At 36.0% G+C, this 23,332-nt stretch overlaps 1 protein-coding gene across 3 annotated transcripts in view; it reads right to left on the bottom strand.

Annotated features, from left to right (window-relative positions):
* The window catches only part of FAAH2 (fatty acid amide hydrolase 2), a 140,788-nt gene that overhangs the window by 22,354 nt on the left and 95,102 nt on the right, over positions 1-23,332 (bottom strand). For 2 of the 3 annotated variants that reach the window (XM_069463544.1, XM_069463541.1), the window contains 3 exons: positions 9,845-9,980; positions 7,876-7,993; positions 328-447 (listed from right to left, as the gene is read on the bottom strand). In XM_069463544.1, the coding sequence (XP_069319645.1) occupies positions 328-447; positions 7,876-7,993; positions 9,845-9,980 (374 nt within the window). The remainder of the gene's footprint in view (positions 1-327; positions 448-7,875; positions 7,994-9,844; positions 9,981-23,332) is intronic. The other variant, XM_069463542.1, reaches the window with a different exon arrangement.

Genomic DNA, 23,332 nt, shown 5'->3' on the forward strand with positions numbered 1-23,332 from the left:
CTCAAGCAATCCTCCTGCCTTGGCCTCCCAAAGAGCTAGGATTATAGGCATGAGTCACTGCAGCAGGCCTAAATCCTGTAATTTGAGGAGTGTTTAATAAAATCACACGTTACAAAAGTCCAGGAAAGAGTTAGGAAAGCCCCCGAGAATTTTCCAGAACCCTGAAGCTAATTACTGAAAGAGGAGGTGGGGATAAAGGAACCAAGGGGAATTCCTTATTTTTACTGTGAGTTTCTTTTCTCTATATCTCTAACATGTGGCACACAATAGAAGCTCATTAAATATTTACAAAAGAGAAAAGGGAAGGAAAGAAAGAAGTGAACATACCTTCCCATCATGTCCCTTTGCTGACATCATTGTGATCCACAACTGCAAGGAATACTTCATTTTCTTCAGTTTAACATGTTGCACTGAGGCTCCTAGCATAGTTTCGAGGTGAGCCACAACCTTATAAAATGAAGATATAAGAATAGACAAATATGATGAGAAAAAGATTTACCACTGGACAGTGGCATGAGCAAGATGGCATACTAGGAAGCTCCAGGCCCTCATTCCCCCATGGAAATACCCACTTGCGTGTATGTATATATATATATATATATATATATGTGTGTGTGTGTGTGTGTGTGTGTGTATATATATATACACACACACACACACACACATATGTATATGTGCATGTGTGTGTATATATATATATATATATATATACCAAAGTACCTTTGTGAAAACTCTAGAAACCAGTTAAGAAGCTGAAGCAACCAGGAAAATGCCTAAAAGCCTAAAAAAAACCCCAAAATGCTAGGAAATTTCATAGCATTTTTGTTTGCCATTGTGCTACCTGCACCCCCCCGCCACCCCCCAGCACAGGGTGGAACAGTTGGGAGGAAGCCAGCCAATTACTGGATTCTCCCTCAGTACGAAAGGAAACATGTGGAACTTGCTTACAAAGTTCTGGCTTGTCTGGGGGCAGCCAAAGGAATTGTTTTCTCTTTTGCCTGACTTGAAGCACTGACAAGAATGGTGGAATAGTTTGGATTGTAAATTAGAGACTGATTAAAGCAGTGATGGGAACTATAGCATGAGTGAGATGCAGGATTATTGTAGATGTGTGGGTGCCTGTGGGCAAGAGATTATCAGCAGAGAATACACAACTAAACCTCTGAGAAGAAGCAGGGGCGAGACATTCCTGATGATCCTCAGGACTCACCATACCACCCTCCTTTGCTTCTAGACCTATAAATAGACACAATTCCAAGCAAGCCATGAGGTATAAAGTGCTACCCATGAGGAAGTACAGTAAACTCCAAAAGAGCTACATGATTTTTACAATTTATACAGACATAAATTCAGAGAATATGCATGGCAATGGATATTCAAAGTATGGAATAATGGTGGAAGGAACACAAAGTTGGAACAGGCCAAATTTATTGACATGGGCCTACGAAGAAGAAAGTCTGGATTTAATATTGCAGCTCACAGTGTAAGGAAAAGCTCTAAACGGTTGAGTGAAACATGGACCAAAGGTGTTCTTTCTACACTAAATGAAGTTGAAATTCTAGTCCTGCCTTGCATGCTGTATAGGGAGGGATCCAAATTCTTAGTGATGTTTATCATTTAAGATCTTCTCACTCACCTTGGGAGGATGTAGGGAACAACTTTTCACAATTGTAAGAAACAAATTTGTGAGAAACCCTGTAATCTTAGAAAAGCTCTGTGATTACTTTTTTCTGTAGGTCCAACATTAAAGGAAGGAGTGCTGCCATTCAGCTGAAAAATCTAATTTCAGTGGGAATAATTGGATACTCAGGTGGCAGGGCCCAAGTGCCAACACTTAGTTGGCAAAATCGGGGTGGACATGGTTACTGTAATAGGCAGAAAAGTCAAATCAGCAATCAGAATAATCTGACTCACACACTCATATAGACCCATGACATTGGATAGTTGATCATGTTTATAATAGTGAGATAGATGAGAAATCAATCAAATTCTTACTAAATCTGTATAAGCAGAAGAGTTCTCAGTCAACAGAAGTCTAATGTATGCTGTAAATACAGAGTCATTGCCCCTCAATCAATTCCCAGACTTGAGTCAATTTCCAGACTCCTAACCCTTTGAATGAAAAGGAGAATGGGTCCCCTGGAGGAAGGATCCCACTATACTGCCAAAAATTTATACTGTTAATTTTTCTCACAGTCTTCTCCAAAAGGACATACAGCCTTTTACTGGGAATTGGGGAAAAAGAAATAATCAGAATTATCAGGGATTATTGGACATGGGTTCTGAACTGGCATTAATGCCAGGAGACCCAAAACATCACTATAGTCTACCAGTCAGAATAAGGGCATATGGAGGTCAGGTAATCAATAGAGTTTTAGCTCAGGGTACTTGAAAGAAGCAAAAGAAATTGCTTGAGAATGTTGAATGTGTATTGGTTAGGTTAAGAGATGCTGGGAGAACTGTGTGAGGTCCCAAGGTGTCTACTTTGAAGGGGAGTAAGGCATCATTGTCTTATGTACAATGTTTCTCGTATCTTGTATTTTCTTCAATAAATGTCTCTATTTTTCATATTACATGGCTGAATACTTTCCAGACAGACCTTGTATTTTGCTCCTTGGTATTGCCTAATTGAATAGAAAATTTATTTCCATCGATAAAGTTCACATGAATGTTTATAACCATATTGTTCAAACATGCTAACACTTAGAAGCAACCAAGACGTCCGTCACTGGGTCACTGTATAAATAAATAGTGGTATGTCCTTATAAAGGAATATTATTCAGCAATAAACAATGAGTTATAAAGCCACAAAAATAAATGGAGGGGACTTAAATGCATATTTCTACATGAAAGAAGCAAATTTGGAAAGGTTAAATAATGTGTATGCTAAGTATATGATATTGTGAAAAATGTGAAAGTATAGAGACAATAAAAAATCATTGGTTACCAGGGGGAGTAGGGAGAGTGTAGGAATAAATGGATTACATACATGGGATTTTTAAAGTGGTGAAACTATTCTGTATGATATTGTAATGGATAGATGCCATTATGCATTTTTCAAACATAGAACTATATAATAGCAAGAGTGAACACTAATGTAAACGATGAAGTTTAAATGATAATGTACCAATATTGCTTCATCAGTTGCGACAAATGTACCACACAAATGCAAGACAGTAATAACAAAAGGATCTGTGTGCAGAAAAAAAGGAATACCCATGAATTCTCTATACTATATGCTCAATATTTTGGTAAATGTATAATTGTTCTAAAAGTAAAGTCTACTAATTAAAATAATCCAACGACACACAAGGCCTTGGTGTTCTTTTCTATAAAATGAGTAAAAGTAATGTTCTGCTAGGAAATAAAGAAATGATAAAAGACTTGGGCCATAAAATATTCTGAACAAAGATATATGTCCTAACTCCTTCTTTTTCCTTCTGACCTAGAAAGAATTACATACCAATGTCAGTTAGCAGCCATTGAGTTTCTGCTATAAAATCAAAATAGATTTCTCTTTTCATTGAACCTGGAAGTGGCTAAAGTTCAAAAGCCTGTATAAAGTTATTAACCTTAGGAAAATATTTAAATAAATTATGCCACTTAAAAACCCTGGAATACTACATCCTTGAAAAATATTTTGATTCTCTCAAATCAAAAGTTATCATTTCTTTTTGGCTGTTTATTCTGGCAGGAGAAGATTAATATTTTCTCAACTTACATAAGAAAAATTACCAATTTGATTTTAGTTGCTATAAAAAATGGCCTCACCATCCCAAAATATGAACTTTTTCTGTCAATAGCTTGGGAAGGGTGGAGGTGGCACACATCTTTACCATAGCCCCAACCATATAACAAGGCCTTACCCCCTGACTCCTCCATCCTCATATAAACACACTATTCATTGTCACCTTTCTCTTCTTCCTCCTTTTAAGAAAATAAACAGAAACTAAATAAACTAATGCATGAATGACAGATTAATCCACATGACAGCATGTCTGTTGGTGTTTCATAAACACCTTTGCGTATGATGTAGTTTTGTGCTGTGTTTGGAAACTTTATAAAATGGGATGATAATTGTAATCCCACTAACACTGATCATATAAGCTATGTATCATAACCCCCAACAACCCAAGCTATAAAACTGTTTCTCTTTTATTTAGAATTCATTTTAAAACTCATAGTAAAGTTTTATTTTTTGTTTCAATTTTTCTCAGGTAGGTCCTATACCTTTACTTTCAGAGTCTGTAGATATTTTGTGGGTCTCTGTCTCTCTCTCTGCTGTTATTTTTTCCATTCTACTTTCTAACTGGTTATTGCTGATAAATTAAATATGCTTGCAATGTTTTTTCCTCATATTCATCTCACATTCCAACCTTTGTTGAACTCATTTATTCTAAGATACTCTTTAATAACACTCCTTGACTTTTTTATTTCACATTATTAAGGGGGTACAGATGCTTTTGATACATGGCTTGAGTCAGGACTATAAATGTGCCTACCACTCAAATAGGATTCATTGTACACTTTAGATGGGCTTTTGCCCTTCGCCTTCTCCCCCTTCTCCCGCTTGATTTCCAATGACTTTTACTTTCCTCTATGTACTTGTGTGGCCATTTGTTAGTTCCAATTAATTGGAGAGTACCTGTGGTGATTGTTTTTCCATTCTTGAGATAATTTGCTTAGGATAATGGTCTCCAGTTCATTCCACATTGCTGCAAAAGGCTTTGATTCATCCTTTGTTATGGGTGAGTAGTATTCCATGATATCCATATATGCCATTTTGTTAATCCACTCATGAATTGATGGGCACTTGGATTGACTCTGCATCTTTACAATTGTGGATTGTACTGACATAAACATTCGAGTGCAGGTGTCTTTTTGATAAACCAATTTGTTTTCCTTTGGGTAGATACCCAGTAATGGGAATGCTGGATCGAATGGTAGCTCTACTTTTAATTTTTTGAGAAATCTCCATACTGTTTTCCATAGAGGTTGTACTAATTTGCAGTACCACTAACAGTGTATAAGCATTCCTTTCTTTCTGCATCCACACCAACATCTATTGTTTTTGGACTTTTTAATAAAAACCATTCTATCAGGAGTAAAGTAATATTTTATTGTGGTTTTAATTTGCATTTCCCTGATGATTAGTGATGTTGAGCATTTTTTTCATATATTTGTTGGCCATTTGTCTATCTTCCTTTGAAAAACTTCTGTTCATGTTTTTGCCCACTTTTTAACGGGGTTAATTTTTTTTCTTGCTGATTTGTTTGAACATGCCTTGATTTTGCAAGAATATACTCAAATAAGAATATACTACAAATAAGTATGTTTTTCAGTTTTTCATAATTACACCTCTAATCTCTGACATCTTTAAATAATAATGGTGATAGTTGGCATGCTTGTATTACTACAGATTTTTAAAGAGATTTCCCCTGTATTTTATATATATAACAAAAAAGAACACTTAGTATGGCAAAATTTAGTTTTTAATCAGAAATAAGTATTTGAATTTTATAAAATGCTTTCTTGAAAAATATTGACCCAATTGGTAAGGTATACTATAGTATTTTGATTTTTGTCTCCCAAATACCTATTTTTACTAGAGCCTGTTGTAAAATGATACACTATGACATGAAACTCCTGAATGGCTTTAGATATATTTCAATTTGTTTCTTTTATAACATGTGACTATTTTAAACTGTTACTTCAAACTGAAGTGTTCAATGGTGGCTCTGCCTGCTAGCTGATTCTGGCAGGTTATGAAGTCTGCATCATTTTCACTTCTGGCACTCCAAAGAGAGTCTCAATAATTCAAAGCGAGACTCTTTGTTGGTACCAGCAGCGGAAAAAAACACTCAGGAAAATGGACTGTTCATATAGTACACATGAATTTCAGGCCAGCAAAGACTATATTGATATGCTAAAGGAAGGTTTTTGGAGCAGAATACTAAATAGGTTTGATAATTTGATATTGAATATAAAGAAACTACATACTACGTTATTAAAATTTTTGCTTAAGTTATTAAACAGAAGTGGGGGGGGTCATTCTGCTATGAGAGCAACTTACAGTTGGGACAGGATTCAGTGTGACTAATTTACTTCCAACCACCTATTTTCTCCTCCTTTCTTTTGCTCCTGGCTTCATAATTTTTCATTTATTCTTCAGACTGTATCAATTTGCTTTTCCACTAGCATTCTATGACTTATCCACCCAAACAGTCAAGGAATACTATCTTACTTTTTATAGTTGGTTTTAATTTAATTACTTATAAAGTTAAACATTTTTTATGTTTTCATTATTTACTTATGTGTGTGTATGTGTGTATACATATATATATATATATATACACATATATATATAGTTTTATAATTTACCTTTCTTCTTTTCCTATGTCTGTTGTGATATTTCTCTTATGGGTTATAGCCTATTTAAGGTTAATACTCCTCTATCATTTTTATTGAAAGTGTTTTCTGTAATTTCTTTTCAGTGTTATCAATGCAGATTTGTGACGCTAACTTAATACACATAAAAAGTTAATATAGGAAGAAAGTCTGCTTCTGGGTTTATAATTTATTATTCAGATCTCACTTTCCCTTTTCACCCACTTAACATTACAAAATATTAAAAGTACATTGGGTTTTTATTTTAATTACATTTTACCTATAGATTTTTTAATAATGTATATTTTTATAACATGATTTCCAAATCTAGTAACACAGTAAGGTAGTCACATATGCTATTGTATGAATGCATCTCCTCCAAAATTCAGGTGTTGCCAATGTGATAGTATTATTAACAGGTGGCGCCTTTAAGAGGTAATAAGGCTATAAGGGATGCTCCCCTAGTTAATGGAATTAGGGCCTTTTTAAAAGAGGCTTCACACAACATTAGCTAGCTATCCCTTACACCCTCCTTCCATGTTCCTCCCTCTGGAGAATGCAGAAAGAAGGACTGCACCAGACATCAAACCTGCTGGCATCTTGATCTTGGATTTACCAGCCTCCAGAACTGTGAAAAATAAGTTTCTCTGCTTTATAAATTACCCAGTATCAGGCATTTTGTTATAGTGGCACAAAACAAAGACAGAATTATTAAAGCCATTTTTGTAGCACTCAATTTTATAATTTTCTTCATCTAGTTTCCACATATATGTTTCAGCTAATTCATAAGTATTGCAAAACCATTTCCTACTAGTTTTTTGTATACCAGGATGATTCTGATTTGGGGATTATCTGAATTTCATGAAGACACTTCGCTAACTCTTACTGTGAGTTTTACATGGATTTTTCTTAGGATTGAATATACAATTACACGTTGCTTCCAAATAATAGTCTGTACTATTTTAAATGGTGCCACAGGTTAATTTACTGTAGTTTCTTTTATAAAAGTGCTTTTAAAATTTGATAGGGCTCTTCTCCCTATTACTTTTCTTTTCCAAATGAACTTTTTATTTTAAAAAGACAAATTTGTTTCATTATTTTATCTGATTGTAAAAGTATTTAAAAATAAAAATAAGACTAAACTTACTACATATATAATGTTATCTCAATCATGCAAAGTTTACATCTATACATAGCCATAGAAAAACCACTGGACAGAAATAATCCAAATTATTAATGTTACCTCTGAGCAATTTCTTTCTTATCTTTATTATACTTTACTTTCAAAATAATCCTTTTATTATTAAAAAATAAAGTATATAAAATGACTGAAAACCCACACCAGAAATTACTGAGTATAACTATTCTGATCACCTTAATTCTGTATGCTGATACAGAAATATCTGGCAGAAAATAAAGGAAAAAGATCAGAATGGCATCTGTTTGACTGAATATGTATTCTATTAAACAAATTCTATTTAAAATTACCTTTTTCTGAGCCAGGATGAGATCTTGGTCCACCTTGGACATTAAAAATGAACCTCCATCGTGTTCCATCCAGTAAAATTTTATGTCCTTCAAATGTACATTTGCATCCAGTTTTAACCTGTGGGGGATGAAAAAGAAACTGATATCAACAAATTATTTATATATGCTTACTAGTTTATTCCTAATATCTGACCCTACACTCTAATGGAGTCCCCCACCCCCAGCATTGTGTGCCAGAAACAATGCTATGTCTTCAGAATTTACATTTGGATTTAAGAATATTATTCAGCCTTCAAGGGAAGGAACAGTTTGAAATGGGTCAAGATTGGAGAGGGAGTGACAAGTCAGAAGGCTATGATAGTAGTCCAGGAGAGAAACGACTGTGCCTTAACTAGAATTGTAACCATGGTGGTGGAGAGGAATGTAAATATGTAAGAACTAATTAGGAGGTAGTTTTAATAGGACTCAAACCTATGTGGTCCAGTCACCGAAACTGGGTAAGAATAGAGGTAGTGGATCATGTTTGGGGGCCTTGGAAGGAAAACAAGATCAGTTTTAGACATATTGAATTTCAGGTATCTGAGATGGGTAGTACGCCAGCGAATACATAGCCCTGTAGCTTAGGTGAGAAGAGTGCCTGAGATGAAGATTTGGGCATCATCTATGCATGGTAAATAATTGAAGTGCAATTGTAGATGGAGTCGTTTTGAAAGGTTGAGTAAAGATAACAGGGAAGCAAACCAGGTCCCTCTAGAGTACCAATATATAAAGGATGAGCAGCAGCAGAAGATCCAGCAAGGGAGATTGAAAGTGAAAGGAACTATATCAAAACAGTGTGAATCACAAAAGCCAAGAGCAGAGATTGTTTCATGGAAGCTGTAGTCAATAATATTACCAGTTATGAGATTATGAATAGTAAGTAATGAGGAGTTGTCATCATCCTTAGCAATAAAAAAATCAGAGACTCTTGCAAGAATGATTTCAGTGGTGAACACCAGTATGTAGTGGGTTGAGAAATGAGAGGGCAATGTGAGAATTTTGACCCAATGGGTATAATTAATTCATACAGGAAATTTGGTTATGAAAGCAAAAGGGAACATAAAGTAGTACCTTTAGGAGAATGTGGGGCTGAGAAAGACTTTTGCCTGTTTTTAAGATGAGAGACATTTAGATTCATTTAGTAATAATGAGAAGGTGCCTATATATATAATCTCTTCCCCCCTACCCTCTGTGTGTGTGTGTGTGTGTGTGTGTGTGTGTATGAGAGAGGTTGAAGTCATAGTAAGGTAAGTAATGAACCAAAGACCTTAGAGTAAGATAACATGAGATCCAGAACATAGGTGAAAATATTTATATACTAAAGCAAAAAGGAAAGACATTTTCTCCAGTCTAAGAGAAGAAAAAACGCAGAATGAATGGCTGGAGACCTAGGAAAGTTTGATGGTAAGAAACTGAAGGAAGTTCCGTACAGATTGCACTTTCTTGGTGAAATAGGAAGTGGGGTTATTTACTTAAGTTTTAAGGAGAGGAAGAGATTACAAGTTTGATGGAAACAGAAATACTATGAGATCACTGCTATAGAGAATGTGATAAAGAGCTTTCTAGGGAAAACAGACATTCAGGCAGCATAGATGGCACAAGCAAGGGCAGAAGAAACAGAAAGGTTAAATTTAAAGTGAGCTAAATCCTGATACTCAAATTGACAAACAACAAAGTGATCTTCTGCTTCTATCCCAAAATGAGGCCTCTCTTTGCTTGTATTTTCTCAGTAAAATATTGTTACATAATGTCCTCCCAATTTGTGAAGCATGAAGTCTGCTTATATAAAAAGCTCCCTCATAAAAATCTCTAATACTTCTTTGCCTGAGGATTGAAATTTTATCTCTATGACACTAATAAACAAGGAGAGAATGAATGTCAGAATAGGAGGCAGAGGAAATAAAGGAAATATATGAACATATGAACATACTTTTTGATCCCAGATCCTGCCATGACCCTCAGCATGGGGGTGAGGTCTTCAGCATAGCGACACATCGGACCAGTGCACTGAAACTGCTCCTGGGCTTCCCCAGCCACGGGAAACTGGCCTTCATTAGAAACCACACCTTAAAGGTTAGACACTCAAGTTAGCTGCAAAGAATAAGACATGATCCCTGCATGTTCTATTTCACCATGACATTTAATCTATCTTAAATGTCTTTATCCTGTTTAAAATTTTCAAAGCCTTCTTGTTTTTTATTGCAGTAGTGTTCACAAGTTTGCAAGCATTTTAAAAAGCAGTCAATCTTTTGGAGGTCCAGTACAGACCTCCAAATAAAAACAGGCAAAACCAGAGCTTCTCTGATGATGGAAACAAGGTCTCTACCCATTAGACTATTCTCTTTCTGGAGATGGCTGCAAGGGCCTGTAGACCATAGGTGGATAATGGCTAGATAAAACACGAACCAAAACGTCCTGACTTAGAGGACAAAGTTCAGAATTCCTTTATCTTGTATACAATGCCCTCTGCAACCTGGCACCTAAAGAGAAGCCATAACAAAATGTTTGCAATTTTCCACAAAGAACAGACCGTTTTAATTTAATTTCTTAATTTTTTTATTTCAATAGGTCTAGGAGGCATAAGTGGTTTTTTGTTATATGAATGAATTGTATAGCAGTGAAGTCTGGGCTTTTAGTGTACTGGTCACCCCAGTAGTGTACATTGTACCTAATTGGTAGTTTTCTTATCCCTCACACACTTTCCATCCTCCCCCTTCTGAGTCTCCAATATCTATTAGGTTGCTCTGTATGACATTGCATACCTATAGCTTAGCTCCCACTTATAAGTGAAAGCAGGTGGTAATTGTTTTTCCCTTCCTGAATTATTTCATTTAGGATAATGGCTCCAGTTCCTCCAAGTTGCTGCAGAAGACATTATTTCATTCTTTTTTTATGGCTGAATTGTATTTGATGGTGTGTACACACACACACACACACACATATATATAATGTATGCATATATCACATATTCTTTATCCATTCATCAGTTGATGTATACTTGAGTTGATTCCATATCTTTGCAATTTTGAATTATGCTGCAATAAGTACATGAGTGCAAGTGTCTTTTTGATGTAGTGACCTTGTTTCCTTTGGGCAGTAGTTGGATTCCTGGATTGAATGGTAGGGCTACTTTTATTTCTTTGGGGAATCTCCATACTGTTTTCCATAGATATTTTACTAATTTACATTCATACCAATAGTGTCTGAGTGTTTCCTTTTTACTGCATCTGCTCAAACATCTATTGTTTTTTGACTTTTTGTAGTGGTCATTCTGACAGCCATAAGGTGGTATCTCATTGTAGTTCTAATTTGCATTTGCATTTTTCATGTGTTTATTGGCCATTTGTACCTTTTCTTTTGAAAAATGTCTGTTTATGACATGTTTCCACTTTTTAATAGTTATTTGTTGTTGTTTTTCTTGCTGATTTGAATTCCTTATAGATTCTGGATATTATTCCTTTGTCAAATGTATAGTTTGCAAATATTTTCTTCCATTCTGTAGGTTGTGTATTTACTCTGTTGACTATTTCTTTTGCTGTAAGAAGTTTTTTTTAGTTTAAGTCCCATTTGTTTATTTTTGGCTTTGTTGCATTTGTTCTTTGGACTTTTTTTTTTTTTTGAGACAGAGTCTCACTCTGTTGCCCAGGCTAGAGTGAGTGCCATGGCGTTAGCCTAGCTCACAGCAACCTCAAACTCCTGAGCTCAAGGGATCCTCCTGTCTCAGCCTCCCGAGTAGTTGGGACTACAGGCATGCACCACCATGCCCGGCTAATTTTTTCTATATATATTTTTAGCTGTCCATATAATTTCTTTCTATTTTTAGTAGAGATGGGGTCTCACTCTTGCTCAGGCTGGTCTCGAACTCCTGAGCTCAAACGATCCGCCCACCTGGGCCTCCCAGAGTGCTAGGATTACAGGCGTGAGCCACTGCGCCCGGCCTGTTCTTTGGACCTTAAACTTATTATTATTTTTTTTTTTTTTGCCTAGACCAATGTACAGAACAGTTTTTCCTAGGTTTTATTCTAGAATTTTTATGGTTTTAGCACTTACATTTGTCTGCATTATCTCTTGAGTAAATTTTTGCACATGGTGAGAGATAGGGATCCGCTTTCATTCTTTTGCATGTGGCTGCCCCATTTCCCCAGAACCATTTATTGAATAGGGGATACTTTCCCCAGTGTATGTTTTTGTGTGCATTGTTAAAAATCAGTTTGTTGTAGACATATGGTTTTATTTCTGGGTTCTCCATTTTGTTTCATTGATCTATATATCTATTTTCATAGTAATACCATGCTGTGTGGGTTACTTATAACCTTGTCATATAATTTGAAGTTGGGTATATGTGGTGCCTCCCAATTTGTTCTTTAGCTATTTAGGGTCTTTTTTGGTTTCATATAAAATTTAGGATTGTTTTTTCTAAATATCTGAAAAGTAACACTTGTATTTTCATAGGAATTGCACTGAATCTGTAGATTACTTTGGGCAGTATAATTGGTCATTTTAACAATATTGATTTTTCATGGGATGTTTATCCATTTGATTGTATCAGCTATGATTTTTTTTTCAATCAGTGCTTTTTGGTTCTCCTTGTCAAGTTCTTTCACCACCTTGGAAAAGTATATTTCTATGTATTTTTTATTGCAGCTATTTTAAATGAGATTGAGTTCTTGATTCGATTCTCAGCTTGGTCAGTATTGGATTACGGAATTTCAACATTGATTTTGTAACCTGAGACTTTACTGAATTTATTTATTAATTCTAAGAGTCTTTTGAAGGAGGCTTCAGGGTTTTCTAAGCATAAGATTATATCAGGAGAAAGGAATCCCTATTCAAATAGCCAATAACATATGAAAAAATGCTCAGCATCACTAATCATCAGGGAAATACAAAGAAAAACCACAATAAGATATCAACTAACCAAAGTGAGAATGGATTTTATCAAAAAATCCAAAAATAATAGATGCTGGCATGGATGTGGAGAGAAAGGAACACTTACACACTGTTGGTGTGACTGAAAATTAATACCACCTCTATGGAAAACAGTATGGAGGTTCCTCAAAGTACTAAAAGTAGACCTATCACTTGATGCAGGAATCCCACTATTGCACATTTGCCCAAAGGAAAAAAAGACTTTTCACCAAAAAGATACCTGCACTCAAATGTTTATTGCAGCACAATTCACTATCATAAATATGTGGAATCAACCCAAGTACCCATCAATTCATGAGTGGATTAATAAAATGCGGTATATGTGTACTATGGAGTACTACTCAGCCATAAAAAATGATGAATTAATACCTTTTGCAACGATCTGGATGGGACTGGAGACCATTCTCCTAAGTATCACAAGAATGGAAAAACAAACGCCACATGTACTCACTATTAAACTGGAACTAACAGAACAGAACTCAGGTGAACAGTAGAAAGTAAAACTCAATGGAAATCAAGGAGGTGGGGAGAGGAGGAGATGAGTGAAATCATACCTACCATGTACAATGTACACTATCTGGGTGATGGGCACACTTATAACCTTGTCTCAAGCAATACAAAAGCAATCCATGTAACCAAAACATTTGTACCCCTAGAATATTCTGAAAAATTTAAAAAGGATTATGTCATTTGCAAAAAGAGGTAGTTTGACATCCTGTATTTCAATTTAGGTAATCTTTATTTCTATCTTTTGCCTGACTTCTCTAGGTAGGACTTCCGATACTATGTTGAATAGAAATGGTGAAAGTGGGAGTCCTTGTCTTGTTCCAGTTTTTAGAGGGAATGCTTTCAACTTTTCCCCATTCATTATGATGTTTGCCGTGGATTTGTCACTTGTGGTTTTTTTTTTTTTTTTTTTTTTTTTTTTTTTTTGAGACAGAGTCTCGCTTTGTTGCCCGGGCTAGAGTGAGTGCCGTGGCGTCAGTCTAGCTCACAGCAACCTCAAACTCCTGGGCTTAAGCGATCCTACTACCTCAGCCTCCCGAGTAGCTGGGACTACAGGCATGCGCCACCATGCTCGGCTAATTTTTTGTATATATATATTTTAGTTGTCCATATAATTTCTTTCTATTTTTAGTAGAGACGGGGTCTCGCTCTTGCTCAGGCTGGTCTTGAACTCCTGACCTCGAGCGATCCACCCGCCTCGGCCTCCAAGAGTGCTAGGATTACAGGCGTGAGCCACCGCGCCCGGCCTACTTGTGGTTTTTATTATTTTGAGTTATGTTCCTTCTGTGCCTAGTTTGTTGGGGATTATTATCAAGAAGGGATGCTGGATTTCACTGAATGCTTTTGCCATCTCTATTGAGATGGTTTTATGGGTTTTTTTAAATTTCTGTTTAACTGGTGAACCACATGTATTGATTTGCATATGTTGAACCATCCTTGCATCCCCAGAATGAAATCTACTTGATCCTGATGAATTATCTTTTTGAGGTACTGTTGAATTTGATTTGCTAGTATTTTGTCAAGTATATTTGCATCTACGTTCATTAGGGATATTGATATGTAGCTTTCTTTTTTGTTGTGCCCTTTCCTGGATTTGGTGTCAGGGTAATACTGGCTTCATGGAATGAGTTAGGGAGGATTCTCTCCTTCACAATCTTTTGGAACTCTTTCAGTAAGATTGGTATTAGTTCTTTTACATCTGATAGAACTGGGCTGGGAATTCATTTGGTTCTGGACATTTTTTGTTGTTGCTGTTGTTGTTGGGAGATTTGTCTATTACTGATTCAATATTACTATTCATTATTGGTCTGTTCAGGATTTCTATTTCTTTCTTATTCAAGCTTTAAGGGGAGGAGTTATAGGTTTTCAGATATTTATCCATTTTGTCTGGGTTTTCTACTTTGTATGCATAGAGGTCTTCTATGAGTGGATCATCATTTGTTTTTCTCTGGTATCAGTTATAATATTTCCCTTTTAATTTCTGATTGAGGCCGGGCGCGGTGGCTCACGCCTGTAATCCTAGCACTCTGGGAGGCCGAGGTGGGCGGATCCTTTGAGCTCAGGAGTTCGAGACCAGCCTGAGCAAGAGCGAGACCCCATCTCTACTAAAAATAGAAAGAAATTATATGGACAGCTAAAAATATATATAGAAAAAATTAGCCGGGCATCGTGGTGCATGCCTGTAGTCCCAGCTACTTGGGAGGCTGAGACAGGAGGATCGCTTGAGCTCAGGAGTTTGAGGTTGCTGTGAGCTAGGCTGACGCCACGGCACTCACTCTAGCCTGGGCAACAGAGTGAGACTCTGTCTCAAAAAAAAAAAAAAAAAATTTCTGATTGAGCTTATTTAAATCCTCTTTCTTCTCTTCTTGGTTAACCTAGCTAGTGGTTTATCAATTTTATTAATATTTTCCAAGAACCAACTTTTTCTTTCATTCATTGGTTTTATTTTCAATTTGAATTAGCTCTGCTCTGATCTTTGTTATTTGTTCTCCTGCCAGCTTTTGATTTGTTCTTACTTTTCTAATTCATTGAGGTATGATGTTAGGTTGTTAATTTCTGACCTTTCTGTCTTTTTGTTGTACGCATTTAGTGCTATAAACTTACACCATAGCAGTGCTTTTGCTATACCTCAGAGAATTTGATAACTTTTTTCACTGTTATTATTCATTTAAAAAAGTTTTAATTTCCATCCTGATTTCATCATTGACCCAAAGGTCATTCAGGAGCAGGCTGTATAATTCCCATGTAATTTATATAGTTTTGAGAGTTTTTCCTGGAATTGGTTTCTAGTTTTATTCCCTTATGGTCTGAGAAGATAGTTGATATAATTTCAGTTTTCTGAAAATGTATTGATACTTCTTTTGTGGCCTAGCATATGATCTATCTTGGAAAATGTTCCATGTACTGATGAGAAGAATGTATATTCTGCAGTTTAGAGGCAAATATCTATTACTTCCATTTGTCCTAGAGTCCAGTGTAAATTTAGTGTTTCTTTGTTGATTTCATGCCTTGATGATCTGTGTAATGCAGTCAGTGGAGTGTTGAAGTCCCCTACTATTATTGTATCATGGTCTATTTTTTAATAAATTTGAGAGCTCTTGTGTTAGGTGCATATACATTTAGGAGTTTATATTATCATGTTGATTTGGTCCCTTTATCATTATATAATGACCTCCTTTGTTTTGTTTTACTGTGATTTAAAGTATGTTGTATCTGATATAAGTATAGATACTCCTGATCTCTTTTGGTCTCCATTTACATAAATATTTTTCTACCCCTTTACATTGAGTCTATAAGAATCTTTATGAGTTAAATTATTCTTTTGAAGGCAAGAGGTATTTGGGTTGTTTTATAAATCCATTCCATCAATTAAGTGGGACATTTAGACTATTTACATTCAATGTTTTTTTTTTTTTTTTTTTTTTTTTTGTTGAGACAGAGTCTCACTTTGTTGCCCAGGCTAGAGTGAGTGCCGTGGCATCAGCTTAGCTCACAGCAACCTCAGACTCCTGGGCTTAAGCGATCCTACTGCCTCAGCCTCCTGAGTAGCTGGGACTACAGGCATGCGCCACTATGCCCGGCTAATTTTTTCTATATAGATTTTTAGTTTCCATATAATTTCTTTTTATTTTTAGTAGAGACGGGGTCTTGCTCTTGCTCAGGCTGGTCTCGAACTCCTGACCTTGAGCGATCCACCCGCCTCGGCCTCCCAGAGTGCTAGGATTACAGGCGTGAGCCACCGCGCCCGGCCTCAATGTTAATATTGATATGTGAAATACTGTTCCAGTCATCATATTGATTTCTACCTAGTTGCTTTGTATTCCCCTTGTGTTACCATTTTATAAGAGTTGTGAGATTTTTGCTTTCAAGTGTCTTTATACAGCTGAGTATTGACATTTTGTTTGAATATTTAGAACTCATTTGAGCATTTCCTGTAGAGCAGATCTAGTTGTGACAAATTTCCCCAGTGTTTGCTTATCTGAGAAAGACATTATGTCTCCTTCATTTATCAAACTTAGTTTTGCAGAATACTAAAATTCTTGGCTGACAATTATTCTGTTTAAGAAGACTAAAGATAGGACTCCATCCTATTCTGGCTTGTAAGGTTTCTACTGAGAAGTCTGCTGTTTGTCTGAAGGGTTTTCCTTTGTAAGTTATTTGTGATGCTTCCATTTGAGTTCTTGTAGCATTTTTTCCTTCACATTGACTTTGGCTATAATGATGATCATGTGCCTTGAAGATGTACTTTTTGTAATGAAACTCCCAGGAGTTCCTTAAGATTTTTGTGTATGGATGCCTAAATCTCTAGCAAGACCAGGGAAGTTTTTCACCATTGTTCCCTCGAATAGGTTTTCCAAATTTATTGCTTTTTTTTTCTCCTTTGGAGATGTCTATGATTCTTAGGTTTGGATGATTTACAAAATCCCATATTTCTTAAAGATTTTGTTCATTTCTTTAAATTATTTTTTCTTCATTTTTGTCTGACTGGATTAATTCACTTGTCTTCAGAGTATGAAATTCTTTCTTCTGCCTGGTCTAGTTTATGGTTAAAATTTTCCAGTGTATTTTGTATTTCTCTAAATGAACTTTTCATTTCAAGAAGTTCTTTTTTTCTAAATATATCTATCTCTTTAGTACATTTTTCAATCATATCCTAGGTTTTTTTTGTTTGGTTGGTTTTGGTTTCTTTGAATTGGTTTTCCATATTCTATAGGATCTCAGTGAACGTCCTTAAAATTCATATTTTGAATTCTTTATCTGTCATTCTGGTATTTTTGTTGGGGTCCATTGCTAGAGAGCTGATATGAGTTTTGGAGTGTTGTCACACATTTTTAATACTTCCAGAGTTGTTGCACTAATTTCCTCTCATTTAGAAATGCTGTCACTTCTTATTTTTGAATTTACTTTTGTTCAGATGGTAAATTTCCCCCTATTAAGGATGTGTCTGTAGTATATGTTGGGTAAGGACCATTGGCTTTGCTTGTGGGTGCTTTCAAGGGCCAAGGCTCTGAATGAACTCCTTGGTTATAGATAGCCTTAGTGCGGTGGTTTTCTCAAATTTTAGTTATCTATAGGTTGTAATAGTGGTACACTGTAGATATGGGTAGTTTCCCTGCCTTCTTCCAAGAAGAGGAGATAAATGTCTCTGGAATATTATATCATTCCCTAGCCTTGTGCACTTCCAACAGTATGAATTACATTAAAACATCTAGTTTAGTCTCCAGGCCAGTAGGTGGCACTTTCAGTTAACAGTCAGCCAAGTACTGTATAATTGTATCAGCCAATGTTTTAATGGGCTGTACAAGTCAACCTCCCTGCCAGTAGGTGGTGCTTGTAGGAGAGAGCCAGCTGTGGTGATAATTGTGGGACCTATGCCCAGCCCTAGTCAATTAGGAGGAGCCCTGGAACTTTTAAGGGGCCTCTTCTTTTTTTCCACCACCAACAAGGCAGATGGACAGCAAAGCCAGTCAGAGCTGGTTAGGGCAATCCTGTGACCAGGTTCCCCCAAGTCAGGCACAAGCACCATCCCAGTGGGGGTTGGAGGGCATTTCCCAGGCCACCAGAGGAAGCTTTCAGGTTGTGGCAGAGGCACCCACACTATACCAGAAAACCTTATCATGGGGCAGGTCACTCCAGAATCCACAGTTCAGTAGGTAGAAATGGGGTTCACTGAGCTCCCACTTACCTGAAGTAGCACATCTCTTTCCAGCATCCAGCCACCAGCAGCAGGCCAAACCAGTTAGGCCAGTCAAAAGGAGACTGTATTTAGGGCATGAAACCACCCTAGGCTGCAAGCCTCCTTGCCCAGGACAGAAAGTACAGCTTCCCTGAGCATTCCTGTAGAGGGAGGGGCACCTCACTCTTGCACAAACCCATGCAACACTCTACTCTCAGCTCTGCCTGTGATGGTTCCATCTCCATTTGAGATCAGTTTGCAAATATCCCCTTCATGCACGAGGCCATTTTAATGTCTCTTCTTGGCTTTGTGTATGTCATGTCCTCTGCCTATGATACATTTCACAACATAATATGCCAAACAGATAACTACTCAGATTTCAAGACTTAGCTTAAGTGAAACTATGAAGCCTTTCTTGACCACCTACAATCTCTAAGAACACACCACTCCCTGCTCTATACTTTATACTACTAAGTCCAAACTTCTACTTTAGCCTCAGTAGCAGATCATGCATGATATTTTTTTACAAGGTTATTTTCTCATACAATAGAGAAAATCAACATATCTAAAACATGATTTGTGGAAAAGGTTAACAAAGTTGATAAGCATGTAGCAAGATATATTAAGAAAAAGAAAGAAAAAACATAAATGACCAGCATCGGGAATGATAAGGGGATACTACTGCAGATCTTACAGATATAGTACTATCCCACAGCTATAAAACAGATATTGTAGATACAGACACAAGGATAGGCACTTAGGCTAATGGAACAGAATAAAGGCCAGACCCAATTGCACATGTTACTGTCACCATATTTACAGTAAAAAAGGCACTGTAATGCAGTGGGGAAAGGATAATCTTTACAGTATTTATTGTCAGAACAATTCAATATCCATATAGAAAACGTTAACTGCTAAGCTTAATTCACACAAAAGTTCTTTCCAATAAATTTTAAACCTAAGAGTCAAAGACAAACCATTTTATTCTTAAAATAAAAAACAGAATATCTTTATGACTTTGGATGGGCAAAGATTTCTTAAACAGGACACACAAAGCATTAATCAGTAAGAAAGCAAACTATCCAGTAAAAAATGGGCAAAATACTTTATCAAGCTTTTCACCAAACAGAAATCCAAATGGCCAATAGATATATAAAAGATATAATTAACATCATTAATAATAACTTAAATTCAAATTTAATTTAAAATGAGATACCATTGCACACCTACCAGAGAGACAAACATAATCTGAAAATAATAAATGTTATTAGAATGTGAAGCAATAGGAACTCTCAGTAATACATCACAAATGACTTGAGAGTAGCTAGTAACATTCAATATATACGTATACTGTCATATAGCAATTCCACTTTTAAGAGAAATTCTTTCTAATCCACATGAAGAAATAGGCACAACAATCTTCATGGAGGCTTGGTTATAAGACCAATAACCCAAATGTCTATCAACATTAAATTAGATGGATGTGATGTTAGCAAGATTACAGAATAGGAGATTTGTATGGGCATCCATTCACAGATACATTAATTTTGACAACTGCCTATGGATAGGTAGTTGTAGATTTGTGGGAGTCCCAAAGTCCAGTGAAGTTCCCACACACCATTAAAACAAACAAACAAAAAAATCCAAGAATAGATACATTGAAGAGGACAAGAAGAATAGTTTCACTTTGCCCATGTCAAGCCTCCCCCAAGTTTTCACACCTCAGTTAAAAGAGAAATCCCTTAGGCCCACAAATTTTCTCATGGTGAAAAGCAAGAACACAGTGAGTGAGTGTCCATATCCTCCATGAACATGGAGTGTATCCAAGAGGTCCACTTCTTTTTTGCCTTACCCAAATTATTTAAGTGATCAGCACAACTGAATATTGGGAGAGTGTGGTAACAAGGAAGGCAACAGGCAGATCTTATTCACCACTCTGTGGACTCCATCAGGTACCTGGTTGGGACACCTCACCTGCAGATATCCCTCTACAGGGAATTCTAATATCTCTTTGAGATCTTGATTTCTTTTTTTAATTTCAGCATATTATGGGGGTACAAAAGTTTAGGTTACATATATTGCACTTGCCCCCCACCCCGAGTCAGAGCTTCAAGCGTGTTTATCCCCCAGATGGTGCACATTGCACTCATTATGTATGTATACACCTATTCCACCCCCATCTACCCAACACCCAATTAATGTAATTCCTACACGTGCTCTTAGGTGTTGATCAGTGAAACCAATTTAATGGTGAGTACATGTGGTGCTTGTTTTTCCATTCTTGAAATACTTCACTTAGTAGAATGGGTTCCAGCTCTATCCAGGAAAATACAAGAGGTGCTATATCACCATTGTTTCTTATAGCTGAGTGGTACTCCATGGTATACATATACCACATTTTATTAATCCACTCATGTATTGATGGGCACTTGGGTTGTTTCCACATCTTTGCAATTGTGAATTGCACTGCTATAAACATTCAAGTGCAGATGTCTTTTTTATAGAGTATCTTTTGTTCTTTTGGCTAGATGCCCAATAATGGGATTGCTGAATCAAATGGTAGGTCTACTTTTAGTTCTTTGAGTTATCTCCATACTACTTTCCAAAGAAGTTATACTACTTTTCAGTCCCACGAACAGTGTACAATTGTTCCTCTCTTTCTATATCCATGCTAGGATCTGTTGTTTGGATACTTTTTGATAAGAGCCATTCTCATTAGAGTTAGATGATAACTCCTTGTGGTTTTAATTTGCATTTCCCTGATTATTAGAAATGTTGAGCATTTTTTCATGTGTTTGTTCACCATTAGTCTATCTACATTTGAAAAGTTTAGGTTCATTTCTTTTCCTCATTTTTTAATGGGGTTATTTGTTTTTGTCTTGCTGCTTGGTTTGAGCTCATCATAGATTCTGATTATCAGCCCTTTTTCAGATGTATTCAAATATTTTCAGATGTATTCAAATATTTTATCCCATTTTGTAGATTGTCTATTTGCTCTATTGCTTGTGTTTTTGGCTGTGCAGAAGCTTTTTAATTTTATCAGGTCCCATTTATTTTTTTTTGTTGTGGCTGTCATTGCTTTTGGGATCTTTTTCATAAATTCTTTGCCTAGGACGATATTTATAAGAGTTTTTCCAACATTTGCTTCTAGAATTCTTATAAGAGAATAAGCCTTAAGCTTATGTCTCTTATCCATTGTGAATTAATTTTTTCGAGTGGTGAGAGGCACGGATCCTGTTTCAGTCTTCTACATGTGGTTATCAAATTTTCCCAGCACCATTTATTGCATAATTATTTTTTTCTCCAGTGTATGTTTTTCTCTACTTTTTCAAAGATTAGATGGCAATATGAGGATGATTTCATATCTCGGTTCTCTGTTCTTATTCATAGGTATATATCACTGTTTTTGTGCCAGTATCATGCTGTTTTGGTTTCTATCACCCTACAGTATAGCTTGGAGTCTGACAAATTGATGCCTCCCAATTTGTTTTTATTATGTAAGGTTGCATTGGCTATTTGGGCTCTTTCCTGGTTTCATAAAAAGCATAGTACTATTTTTTTTCTATATCTGTGAAAAAAGGACATTACTATTTTAATGGAGATTGCAATGAATTTGCAAATCAGTTTGGGTAATACAGAATATTGATTCTGCCAATCCATGAGCATAATAGGTTTTTCCATCTGTTTAAATCCTCTGCAATTTCTGTCATCAGTGTTTTGTAGTTCTCCCTATAGAGGTCTTTCAACCTCTTTAGTTAAATATATTCCTAGGTATTTTATTTTCTTTGTTGCTATTCTGAAAGTATTGCATCTTTGATTTGATCCTCAGCTTTACTGTTGTCCACATAAATCAAACCTAGTGATTTGTGTATATTGATTTTGTAACCTGAGACTTTGATTCATTTATTTATCAATTCCAGGAGTCTCTTGGTTGAATCTTTGGGTTTTCTAGATATAAGAATATATCATCAACGTTGGCAATATTTTGACCTCTTCTTTCCCCATTTGGATGCCATTTATTTCCTTCCCTTGTCTGATTGCTCTGGCTAGGACTTCCAGCACTATGTTGAATAGAAGTGGTGACAGTGGGCAGCCTTGTTTGGGTCCAGTTCTAAGTGGGAATGCTTTCAATTTTTTAACCATTCAGTATGGTGTTGGCTGTGTGTTTGTCATATATGGCTTTTATAATTTTGAAGTATGTCCAATCTATGCCTATTTTATTAAGCATTCTTGTCATAAAAGTGTGCTGGATTTTTCTGAATCTATTGGGAGAATCATATGGTCTTTTGTTTTTACTTCTATTTTTGTGGTGATTCACATTTATAGATTTGCTAATGATGAACCATCCTTGCATTGCTAGGATGAAACACACTTGGTGATGGTGAATTTTTTTTATTTACAGCTGATTTTGTTTTGCTAAGATTATATTGAGAACTTTTGCTTCAATAGTCATAAGGGAGATTGGTTGTTAGTTTTCCTTTTTTCTTGTGTCATTTTCTGGATTTGTTATCAAGGTGATATTGGCTTCATAAAATCAGTTGGGGAGAATGACTACCTTCTTGATGCTGTGGAACAATGTCTGCTGTGTAGGTACCAATTTTCTTTGTAGGTTTAGTAAAATTTGGGTGTGAAAACATCTGATCCAGGACTTTTATTATTGAAAGATTTTTTTTTTATTGCTTTAATTTTAGTGCTTGGTAGGGGTCTCTTCATGAATTTTATTTCTTCCTGATCGAGCATAGAGAGGTTGTTTCCAAGAATTTCTCCATTTCCTCCACATTTTCAATTTTATGAGCAGAGATTTTT

The sequence above is a fragment of the Eulemur rufifrons genome, chromosome 30, assembly GCF_041146395.1.
Source record: "Eulemur rufifrons isolate Redbay chromosome 30, OSU_ERuf_1, whole genome shotgun sequence".
Classification (NCBI taxonomy): domain Eukaryota; kingdom Metazoa; phylum Chordata; class Mammalia; order Primates; family Lemuridae; genus Eulemur; species Eulemur rufifrons.